The sequence below is a fragment of the Monopterus albus genome, unplaced genomic scaffold (genome assembly GCF_001952655.1).
Source record: "Monopterus albus unplaced genomic scaffold, M_albus_1.0 scaffold16.1, whole genome shotgun sequence".
Taxonomy (NCBI): Eukaryota; Metazoa; Chordata; class Actinopteri; order Synbranchiformes; family Synbranchidae; genus Monopterus; species Monopterus albus.
Genome location: NW_018127896.1, coordinates 1,843,678 through 1,856,036, shown reverse-complemented (window position 1 = coordinate 1,856,036; position 12,359 = coordinate 1,843,678). Strand labels below are relative to the sequence as shown.

Genomic DNA, 12,359 nt, shown 5'->3' with positions numbered 1-12,359 from the left:
TTGTGCCGTTTACCAAGATCGAGGGAGAGGTTAAGTTGTGTCATCTCGCTGCTGTCTTACACCTGGCGTACCTTGCCGCTAGCGCAGTCTAACACACACATCCACACGCAGATATAATGGTAAATAAGGAGGTGTGCAAAATCTCACATCCACTCGGTGATCACAGTAAGGCCACGAATACAAGCTGAAATCAGCTCAGAAGAGTACTCATATGCATTTACAACCTTAAAAGTGAAATGTTTCATTTATAATTTTAGGAGCACAAACTATCACTAGAACATGTTCTTTATTAAGCCATGAATTTGAAATTTATGATTTAAATGATTTAAAAGTCAGTTCACCTACTGATACATTCCTGTTGGCATGGAAAACCTCCTTATTTAGATAGAAAGACCTACTTTCTGGGCATGTAACTGCCACTTTTAGGCAGCTTATTAAGGGCACTATGGCTGCTTGTATTGTTGTTAGAGGGCAAGTACTGCCACAGTGCCTGTGAGCAAAACACCGACATCATGTAGACTCTAGAACCTGACAGAAAAATCACATCTTATGTGAAAAAAGGAGCTTACAGGAGATGGTTTGTTGCCGTGACAATAAGCTATGCCCCCTATCTGTCCCCACCCGTCTCCAAACCCTGGCTGGCCGGTAGCTAATTGGGAAGTTGGTAACAGTGTCAGAGAGAGTCACCTCTCTCCAGAGGGCACTCCCTCTCTGTGAGTGCCCGGGCCATGTCTCCTGTGTGTGTGTCATTTACTGATTGGAGAGCCCAGTTTGCTGGTTGCCTGCTGGGGACAAGCACACACACACACACACACACACACACCCTCCCCATTTCCTGGTGCTTGTTTGATACCTGGTGGGGATGCTATTCAGGTGACAAAGATCTGCTCTGTGTGTGTGCATGTGTGTGTGCATGGGGGTAACAGATGTGATTTTACACTCTCATTACCATGTGAATGAGGCCACGGGCCTCCAGATTGGCTCAGATCAGAGAGGAAGAGGATTCAGCTCTCCCCATCCCCCTTCCCCACCCTCCTGTGGCCCCTTACCTGGACCCCCTCATCCCCCTGGTTCATCCTGTCTGATCTCTTTAGTCCATCTGAGGTTCCTGCTTGACCCCCACCCCACCCCTATCCCCCTAAACACACACACTGACTGACCTTTAAACAGCTGGTGACTGACAGCAAGAGGTCTCACTCTCCTCTATTTTTTCTTGTCACTGTCATCTCAGTTCAAGACATTTTACCAGGCTGACGTTAAAAACAAATTAAAAAACAAAAACAAACTCAAATGATCATTCCATTACAATAATAACTAGACATTCCATAGGAGTATTTACAAAGTCGCACAGACTCTCCATGGCTGTGTTTGAGGCCGGAGTGGCGGCAGTGAGAAGTAGTTGTTTTAGCTCTCAGGTGCTGTTTTGCCGAGATAAATGTGGCCATGGCCCCATCACTGTGGACAGGAATGCAAAACAACCTTGGCCAGATCAAACCGGGTGTTTTCCCTGCTATCTGGCGTCCTGCTCAACAGTTTTGGCGTCTGAGTACAAAGGTGAAGGAGCCTGGGAGAAATGCCTTTAACCTCACTGATGTCTTAGTAACACTAACACTGTCCTCAGTTCCTAAATTGAAAACTTCCAGCCTGGATTCCCCTGGATTTTTAGCAAAATTAAAAGATGAACTTCAAGCAGTGATTAATTCCTTTTTCCAAAATAGATGCATCCCTTTTGAGAAAAGAAGCCTTCATTTGTTTCTTTTTACCAGCTGGATCTCATTCACTCCCCTCCCGGTGAAGGGAATCTGCATCAAAAGCTTCTCTTGGCCGGTAATTACAGCTCAGGTTCTGCTTAACTGTTATTAACAAAAAAGTACAGTAATCTGGCCTGGCAGTGCAATATGTTACCATCGTTTTCTAATTAATCTTACAGGGAGCGTAATAAATTTACAATATCAGATTGGCGCAATACTGTATATAGATTTATTAAAGCTTTTAATCAGTTCTGGCAAAATTAATTTTGCAATGATTGCTTACATTTGAATTTGCATATACTTAGTGTGAGTAATTTATTTTTATAGATTCTTTTTTATTAAAACGAGGCACATGGGGGTCATCAGGGATGAAGAATTGCTGGATTTTGCTTCTCTGCGCTACAAGGGAAAGTATAGTTGTAAAGAAAGGTGCCATACCACCTGTTCTAATAGCACGTGACTTGTCACCTGCTGACGGCCTCAGTCATACGCTAACATTTGTACCTTCATTTTTTAATATTGCACAAGCACCCAAACAACAATGCAGGTAATTGTGAGATGCTTGTTTCCTTTTTCATGTAACGTTTAGGATTAAAGACTTAAATGGAGTGTTACGTAAAACCTTTATGTAAATAACATACAAACTACATTTATGGAAGTGTTTTAGTTTAGGAAGTATCTAATAAATAAACAAGGCTAGAATGTGACCAAATATCTTTCAGTTCTTGACACTTGTCACACTACTCAGAGTTATGGACACATTATGTACTGAAGTTCAATACCCAGCCTTGGGTCTTCTTTTAATAGCTGTGTACTTGGATTTGGAATGTTTTAGAGTTTTAGCAGGTGTGAACAGATTTGGTTTTTGTACTTCTTTATGTCAATTGAGAGCAGAAATCTATAGGCAGCAAAGTCTTCAGTGACCTGTACTGTACAGCTTGCATAAAAACAGAAATATGAATGGACTCTGGTGTGTGTTGTGATTAGTTTCCATTTTATCCTTGATTAAAGTAGATCTTCCTCTTCGTCACTTTCCTCCTTGTCTCCTTGTTTTTCTCTCTTGTAAATACTCACAATGACACAAGTCTACAGAGAAACACACACTTGGGTACACAGGAACACAGATGTACACTCCCACACACTCACACTTACACACACACACACACAAACACACACACGCACATCTACACACAGGAGCGGTGTAGCACTTCCAGAGCAGATAAGAGTGATTCATAAACAGATGAACCCAAAGCAGATGTGTTATCATGGTGGCGCTGTGCTCAAAGTACTGCAAGGCCACACCGGCTCTCATGGGGCCTTCGCTCACACACACACATGAAGCCAGGTTCCATTACGATTTAGATAACAGTCTCCGCTTTTGGCACACACACATGCACGCACACTCACACACACTCGCTGGTATCGGAAAGACATTATTATTGGAGAGAGCTGACCACAGGAGAACCCTGGCAAGCACCCTGAGATAGGCTCTTATATTTTTCTCCCTCCCCAGGGAAGAATTCATGAATTAAATCTTTCTATTAAAGGTAACCCTTCCCTCCTCCCACAAGAATACAAACAGGAGGAGACAGATTTCATTCTAGGGCTGCAACTAGTGATTTCTTTTTTCATTATTGATGAAACTCTTGATAAGTTGGTCAATTATTTAATCTATAAAATGTCAGAAAAAAGTGAAAAATGCCCACTGTGAGCCCAAGTTATGGTTGTTCAATTGCCTTTTAAAACAGATATTCAAGTTACAATAATGCAAAACGGGGAAAAAGCTGGAAGTTCTCTCATTTCAGAAGCTGCTGAATTTTTAAATGTGTACAGTAGATATTTGGCTTGTCAGTGCAGTTCATGACTAATCCAAATAAAAGTCAAGCCTGACAGGTGACCGAAAACTTCAACAGGGACTAAAATTTGATTTCTTTTAATCTCTTTGCCATTTGCTAGAAAATTCCAAACATCTTATTTTTTTATTTTGCTTTAGGCATTGCTGCTTGTTCTCTTTTGTACTAATATATGCATGTTTATGGCATTAATATTCAGCTGAAAACACACATGTAAACACGTCTGTCCCTTTTATTATGGCGAGACAGATTCCACACATCTGCTTCATTAGCTGGGTTTTCTACTCAGTATTAACCTGCAGGTGCTCTTGTCAGAGTAGTCGCCGCCTCTACTGCTGCTTCTTCTTCTTTACAATTTACATTTATACATAGATGCACACACAAAGCCCTGCAAATTTCAAATAGTTTAAAGTACTCGCTGCACTCATTGAGCTCAGAGCATAAAAAGGGCTTTTATAGTGGAGGGGAAATTAGCGATGGTCTCCCTTTATGTGAGTGAGAAGCACCGCTTTGCCTGCGATGACTCCAGAACTGGAAGCAGTTCACCCAGCAAACGTTTTCTTTTTTTCCTCAGTGTGTGTATTTGGTTAGTTACAGTAATTACGGCCCAATAACTGACAGCCAAAACCAGGCAGGAGAAAGTAGAAGGGGGCTGTTTTTCCTCAGCCGTGCGCAGCCTCGCTGCACATCTGCTGAGAGATTTGCATATTAATTAACCCATATTAACTCTAATTATTCTGGGAAATTATCAAATAAATTAAATTTTCTAATTTTAACCGTTTCCCCCCTTCTTCCAGTTGCTTGACGTGTGTCAGGGAACCATAACAAGGCAACAGGGAAACTCACCTGAGCTCAAATAAAAAATATATATTCTGTAATCGCCCACACCTCCATGCATAATTCCTCTCCCCCTTCCTCCCCTTCACTACCAACCTTTCCCTCCCCTGTTCTTCTTCCCTGAATTCTCCCTCCTACTCTCCTGGCCTGGGAGTCCTGAGGGCAGCCAGGGGAAGCTTTTGTGTCTTTTTTATTCTTCTTCTTTGGCTTGTGTGACGAGAAGGAGGTGGAATGGGGGAGGAGGGGGTAAGGTTTACTTCGAACATTTGTTGGAGACAGGAACATGTGTGAACTGGGGGAGGAGGAGGAGGATGGGAGGGGGGGCCACAGATGGTGAATCCATGCAGGACCCAGCAAAGGTGGGACCTCTGAGCTGTTGAGCAAACCTTGAAGCTTTCTCTGCCTCCCTCTCCCTCCCCAGTCTGTTGCTCGGGCCTCCTCGGCAAATAAATGGGACTTTAATTGAATTAGAGTCATCGCTGCTGTGAGGGTCTCCTCGCGGACAAAACCCCAGCAGCTATTTGACGGAAGTTTCCCCATCCACCAAAGGAATCGCAAATGTTTCTCTTTTTTTAACTTTTCTAAACACTGTATGATATTTAGGCCCTGCTTTCAGAATATGATAGATAAGCAAAATCATTGAATAAAGCACCAAAATGTGTGCCCCCTCTTTAGATGTGCACAACTGATACTGGTTGTTAAAGAAATAAATATATTTGATCCTATTAATGTGTTTAATAAGACATAAAAGGATTGCAGCTTGAGATTGGATTTGATTTGTGTTTTGGTTTGGTTCTCATCAGGTTGATGCTTGTAGACAGATGTGTTTTACTGTTGAACTCTGTGATTTGCTTTTAATTAAAAATGAAGTTTTAGGAAAGGTTAAAGTTGTCTCTTAAACACCTAATTCTAAAACTGTTGTCCTTGACAGTTATAGCAAACACACACTCACTCTCTTCACTTTTCAGTGACACCCCTCCCCCTGTCTATAGCCATACACACACACACACTGCCCAGACAGACACACACACACTCCCAGGTTGCATTTACACTTCACTGAGTTTTCACCATTCATCGTCTCTCCCTGCTTGCCCCCTCCCCTCCCTGGCCCTCACCCCTCACTCTCTCTCTTTTTCTTTTCAGAGCTTTTGTTTGCCCTCTGCCACCGTCCTTTCACCGACTTGGCCCTGATTTGCCCCTTGTGCTCGATCGCGCCATTATACTGAGACAAGATAGCACAAAATAGCCAAACATGTATGCTATCCTTTTGTCTGGCACGACTTGGGTTTGAGCTCATTCTGGATGCCACTAGCAGTTATCCTGTTTCCTGGGAAAGGAGAAAAGGGGGAACAAAGCTACCTATCTCTTTTTTATTATTTAATTTTTTTTTCTCGATCAGCAACTCCAGTTACCAACAAGAATTTTATTAATGGTTTTACTTCCTACAACGTTTTGAATGGATACATTCCAGTTCTTAAGACTATAATACCTTTTTTTTTGAAAATTAAAAATTTTCTATTGTTACAAAAAGCAAAAGAAAATCCAAAAACCTTCAAAACTACGTGAAAGAATTTGTTGTTCATGTCAAACTGAGGTAAGTGCAAGGCTGTCTTGCTGTAGGTGTGATGTTTCCATCAGACAGGAGAAAGACTTACTTACCCGGGGAAGTGCTTAAACTGTTGCAGACAGGAACAATGGCAGACAAAAGGTCACCATGAGAATCCGCTACCTCTGGCCGTAGCCACAAGGCAGCGACCTCGCTTCCACCTTAATGCCCTCCTACACACAGACACAAACGCACACACGCTGACTAACAGAGCACTCCTGCTTCCCCATCTCCCTCGCAGCCATCCAGGTGATCCACTTGGCTCACATTCATGAGACAGGGAGCAAGCGCGAGCAGTTATCATCCAATAGGGAAAATGTCTTGGCTCATTATCGGCATAGGAGGCCGAGTGTGTCACCTGGAGCTAAGCCTCGACACTCGAATGAAAAGTCAGCCGGGGTTAGCGTAAGAGCACAAACGTGGGTGTTAGTCATTCTCCCCGCAGCCATCACCTCTATCGCTGGCCAGTTGAATAGAAAGAGCTCTCCTTCTCTATGGCGCTGAGAGTCCAGCAGGAAGGGCTTTTTAGCGCAGCCTGGACAGCCACTTGGGGATTATTAAGCAAATGTGATTATACCTGTTAGGATTTTTCAGTGGTTTCCCTCAGAAGAGTGCAGGTATAGCACCTCTACACTTTGCTTTCACAGCTGTTTAAGGGCATGTTAAAGTAAAAAAGTAAAACATACTGCAGATGTGAGAAAGATTTAAACATAGATTCACCCAGTTTGCTCAAATACATTTTAGGTACTGTATGTGACACTAATCTTCTTGATGCTACATAGAAGCTACCACTTGAAATGAAGTGGATAGAGGATCTTTTCCAACACATACAACCAGATTCTGTTACTGAAACTATTAAACAAGTCATGGATGTTAAAGAACAGATATATGTGTGTTTGTATGACATGGTACCTTTAACCAGGCACTTTACATATCACAGATTTCAACACATAAAGATGTCATAACCTCAGTGTCATGACTCTCTCAGCTTGAAAGAAGTTCCAGACGTACATACTGAGTACATACAGTACATACAGAGATGCGTGGGGTCAATATCAAAGCCACGAGTTGTTGGCCGCATATTCCTCCACATAACCGTGGTCTGGCAACTGCTGTCAAAAGGGTTTTGCAGGAGTCGATTACGACTCCAACATTCAAGGTGTTTTTGATCACAGGAGACATTCATTCACTGTCAAACCTGACACTTTGTAAATACAGTCATTTTAGATTTGGAGTTTGTTTCACGGCGCTAAATTCCACTGTCACAGCTGAAGTATTGCCTGTGCCATTGCTTTTTTCTTTTATTCATCTTCATCAAAGAAATGATGAGATTTTAATAAGACTTTCTCCATTGCTCTCTGGTTCCCTCGCAGGCTGTCACTGCTGAAGCTTCTAGCCATCCTAATCAATATACAATATTACTCTCCACCCTGTACTTTTTTGTGAATGACAGAATAATGCCAGGTCTGTGAAAGGGTTATGTCAGATATTTTAAAACCCAATATTAAACAAGAATTGTGCTGCTACATGTGTCATTTTAATTATCTTCAAGCTCAAGTCAAAAGGCTCTCCTTTATTTACCTTAAACGGCGGGAGGAATAAAGGAACAGAAGGGAGAATAAAACAATATCAAACAGGTAGCAGCAGTTTGTTAAACATCAGCTGTAATTGCTTTTGTTTTGGATGACACTTAAGGTAAGAAAAGGAGAGGCTCGGAGAAGTAAACATTATCTTTTCTTTGTCTTTCTCTCTCCTCAGCAACACAAAAGGCTGATTTAGAGTGAGGTTCGGGGGGGACAAAATAACCGCCTGCGAAATATTAGTAGGTTAGAATTACTTTGTTGTGTGACACAATACCAATAGATGCTTCATGCTCAGAGAGGGAGAGGCTCTTGTCAGCGATGGCACCTAAACAATGGTGGCTTTCTTGATGTTAATACTATGCGTTTGACTTGACAAGCACCCCACTGTCATTTTGCCTTCTTGGAGGTATATGTTGAATGCGGAGGAGACAGCTGACGTTCGGAGAAGATTGTGTCTGCTGTAGCTTTCAGAGACAGTTCAACGCCCCCATGCCTAAATTTGTTCAGAAACTTGAGGACAAGACATCATAAGAAAAAACAGCAGGAGACAGAGAACGGTTCAGACTGGTGACAATACAAAATATAAGCTCCGCTTTATTTCTACTTTACAGTCATGTATTCTCAGTGGTGACCTGAAAAGTTTGTTGCAGAAGACCTGCAATGCTGCATCCCCTCATCCCCTCATTCCCTGTGTGGGATTTTGAAGTCAGAACGGTGTACATTGCTGTGGTGGATGTGTTACTAAATAGAAAGAAGCTCCCTCGCTCCCTTTATTGGGGAAGAATAGCCCCTTTAAAACCTTTCCAGCCTTAGATAATTTCATTCAGCTGGCCCCTGCTCTGCCGTCATTGAATCTGCATCCAGAGATCAGGTTCACAGCGACGGGTTGATAGCTTCCCAAGCCTCTTGGCCTTTTGTTCTACCAGCCCCGCTGCTGCCCCCTCCTCTGAAAGTTGGGACACAGAGCTGATGGAACATTGCTAAGAAAAGTTCAAAACCTCAGGGGTGATGGGACACAGAGAGGTAAATTCCTAAAAGAACATTTTGTTGTTTTTAAGAGACTAAGTTGAGAGATTCCTATGACAAATCATATTGATGTTTGAAGTTAAACAGTCTTTTCTCTTTCAGTATATAACTTTTCAATATAAGGAACAATATCAATTGTACCAAGGTAGATGTGGACCACCCAGGAATTCCTAACGTCTCTCTCTGCTCCTGGGTCTCCAGACTCGGCTGCCTTTTTTGTCATCTCCAAGGAGCATTACTGAGTCTGAACTTGCCTAAACCCTTGTGATCACACCTCTTGAAAAGGTTTTGTTTCCTCTGTCGATTGGTATTCGAGGCAGGTCATCGTACTCCCACCCTCCTTCTCCCCCCTCTGGCCTGCCTGCCACCCTCCTCCCCCCTGCCTCTGCTCCCACGTTTGAAAGCCCTGTTTTCATTTTAATTTGCACCTGTTGTGCAGTTGTTCACTGAAGGCAAGTGCAGACCGGTCAATCATAGGGAGACGTGTTAGAAGGAGGTGCAGGGAAGCTTATCTTTTGATATGTACTGTATAATGTCATGCATGAACTTCATCTGGCTGCCTCTTGATTCTGGCAAAGTTCAAGAGGCAGGGACACAAAATGGCCTTAATTAAGCTTGTGGGTTTCTTACAGGGCCACAGTGTGGGGCATTCAGCATATTTTACATTATTTATGTACAAATATTAAAACATGACATGGCAACTCAGAGCTATTAGACTGAAACTCTGCTGACTTATGGGCTTGCTGCAGCTTTTTTATTACTCAGAAACATAAATCCAACTAAAGCGCATTAACAAAACAGCTCCACCTCTTCACTATGGTGGCTCAAACTCTGGTCCCTCCCATGACTGGCCCTTACCGCAGAACATTTTTGTACAAGCAGTCAGTGAGGTGTGTCCCCCTGTAATGCCATGCCAGACCTGCCTAGCACTGCACGCCTACGTCTTTTGACGTCCTTTTTCTGCCATGATTTACGCAGCAGTGAGTATGCTCTGCAAACCTGCCAATGTTGGTAACTAATTTGCACACGAGTCACCTTTGATGGAGTTCACAGCCTTTATTTACAGGCCATCTATTTTAAGAAAAGCAGGCATATGTCTGGGACTTGAGTGTTGTGGAACTGGGCGGGCCCTGCTGATGCTGCTCTGGAGGATTGAGTGTGTATGTGTGTGTGAGGGTGTGTATATGGTATGTATGTCAGTGTACTCAAAAGGCCTCAAGGCCCTGTCTCTATATTTTCATATGTTAGGAAACATTTATATTTATGTTCATGGTTCACTGGCAATGCAAATGTGAAGACATCCAAGGGGTACACAAGATGAATAATCTGCTATAGGTTAAGCCTCTTGTAGGCCTAGTAATGACATTTGTAATATTGTATGTGCTATGTGGAGCATCTCAGACGTGGTGGGTATGCTCCAGAGCAGAGCCATCCTGAAAGGTGCAGCTCGTTGGCATCTGAGGCATGTGAGCAGGACTGAAAATTAGTGGCTATTTTGGCTCATATCTCCTCAACAGCTGTCTGCCCACCGCTGCGGTTCAGTCACAGATTCCACTCGCTGATGCTGTAATTGGGGTGTAACCCACACACACACAAAAAGCGCCTACGCCCTGGACTGAGCAGTGATGTGGGGTGACCATTTTAATCTGGAAATAAAACATGGTTTCCAAAGCAAGTCAGATTCCTCTGTCATTTGTGCTCATAGCTGACACTCAAAATGTTTCAAAATAGTATACACCTACATTAATGAATAAGATTACAAGCTGCCAGTAATGATGGTTAGTCTTAGCAGCACAGAAAACATCACTAAGAAGTGCTTGAGAAGATGTATCTTTTTCACAGGTGTAAGAATAATATTTTATCATAAGTATTGTTGTCACACTGTTGTTAAAATCTGTCGCACTGACCACACCTGTCTTTCTTTTGTCTCTCTCTCTCTATAACAGCTCTCAACTACGAGAATGTGGTGGAGACGGGCTCCGAGACGGAGGAGGAGGACAAGCTGCAAGTGTCTGAGGAAGATCCTCTGATCAACGGCACGGGCAGTCCGGCCAGCCTCACCAACCTGGAGGTCTCACCACGTGCCGAGAGCCATGGCCTGCTCACCAAGGAGGAGGAAGATGATGAGATGCGGGACAGCGGTGTGGAGCATATTTGGCCCGACAACGACATGCTGAGTGCTTCAGTCGACGGTACAGGTGAGCGTCTCGCACCAGATAGTGGAGAATGACTTTAATGCCTCAGTGATATGAGTCAAAGAAAAAGAGATTTCCAAGATATAATCTGGATAACTGGCAAACTCACGAATTCTTAACTATATTTTGGCTTGGCTTCAGTAAATCTTGTTGACCAAAGGAGTTGTGGCTCTCCCCCCAGTCAGATTGTTCTTGTCTCAGAAACATGTTTGTGGAACCAAATAAGCTGTCTGTTGTCTTTAATGACCAAGAGACTATATATGGTGAGATGTGTCTCAAAATGAGATACCTGCTATCTGAGAAACATGACCTGCACTCTTAGAAAGTGACAAGCACAAAATGAAAGGGTGAATAAAGACATTATCATAAAATGATAGAGTGATAAATTTTAATATTCCTCACAGATTAGCTGAGAACCACATCAAGCTTTTGCTCTGTCTGCTTTACCAGATGTGTGGGGCTCAGGTGAGCTGTCAATCACTAACACTACCACTAAGCTGACTTTGGGATACTTTATATCAAATGTGTGCACATCCTGCCACTTGTGGTATCGTCTTATGCCATAAACCCCACCCGTCTGGTGCCCGAGTAGACTTAAACAAACCCCATGAAGCGCTGTGCAAACAGCGCTTGAGCCAGGTCTGCCGGTGTAGCCCCCGACGATGCTCCCTCAGCAGATAGACATGATAAACAGTTTCTCTGTGAGTGACAGAGACCATTTGGTTCATGCTTAGAGAAAAGTCCTGCTCTGAGCCAAACAACAAAAAATATTTACAGTAATGTATAACCTCACCAAAACAGCCTGTGAGCTGCAGAAAATGAAAAGCACTAGGAGGTGTGGAGGCAGTTGATATGATTCAATGTTTCAGTCTGCAGATTCTGCAGAAGATGCAGGCCATGAGGGGTTACTTATACTCCAACTGTATCAGTGTTTATGGTATTTCAGAAATCTCCAGCAATCGCTGATGCTGTGTAATGCCAGCTGTTTAATCTCAGGCAGGTGATACCTTCCCGAACTTGACTGACTTATTGTCTTTTGTTGAGCAGCTCTGCTTGCATTGGCCCCAGTCATGGATGCTTGAAAGATAAATACTTTTAATTAGAGGGCAGGGTATAATCATTAAAGGAAGCAAGTCTGCTCCAAAAAGTCATTAACAATCTTAAATGAAATTTTTATTTTTATGATAGCCATTTACATGTATAATAAGAGTCAATGATTCTTGGAGGCATGTGACAGGAACAGAGTATGGCGAGAAGTCATGTAAGACAGGCCATTTAAATGAGCTGGGCTTCACTATTCATTTCTGCTAATGAACTAGCTGTGCACGGTGCCGAAAAACGGGGGAACATTCAGCAGTCTTAAATTTTAATACGGGGGAAAATTGCACATTTATTAGGGATGAAAAAAACGTAGTGGTATCAGCGTTTGCTTCTCCTAAATAACAGTTCATTTTTGCTTCTTGGGTTTGGTAAATAAATCAAGATAAAGGATAAACAAGCTGTCGTTG

At 42.8% G+C, this 12,359-nt stretch overlaps 1 protein-coding gene across 5 annotated transcripts in view; it reads left to right on the top strand.

The window, feature by feature from the left end:
- Window positions 1-12,359, top strand: part of zeb2b (zinc finger E-box binding homeobox 2b) — a 92,282-nt gene that overhangs the window by 59,284 nt on the left and 20,639 nt on the right. For 3 of the 5 annotated variants that reach the window (XM_020591931.1, XM_020591930.1, XM_020591934.1), the window contains exon 3: window positions 10,600-10,854. In XM_020591931.1, the coding sequence (XP_020447587.1) occupies window positions 10,600-10,854 (255 nt within the window). The remainder of the gene's footprint in view (window positions 1-10,599; window positions 10,855-12,359) is intronic. The other 2 variants (XM_020591933.1, XM_020591935.1) reach the window with 1 other exon arrangement.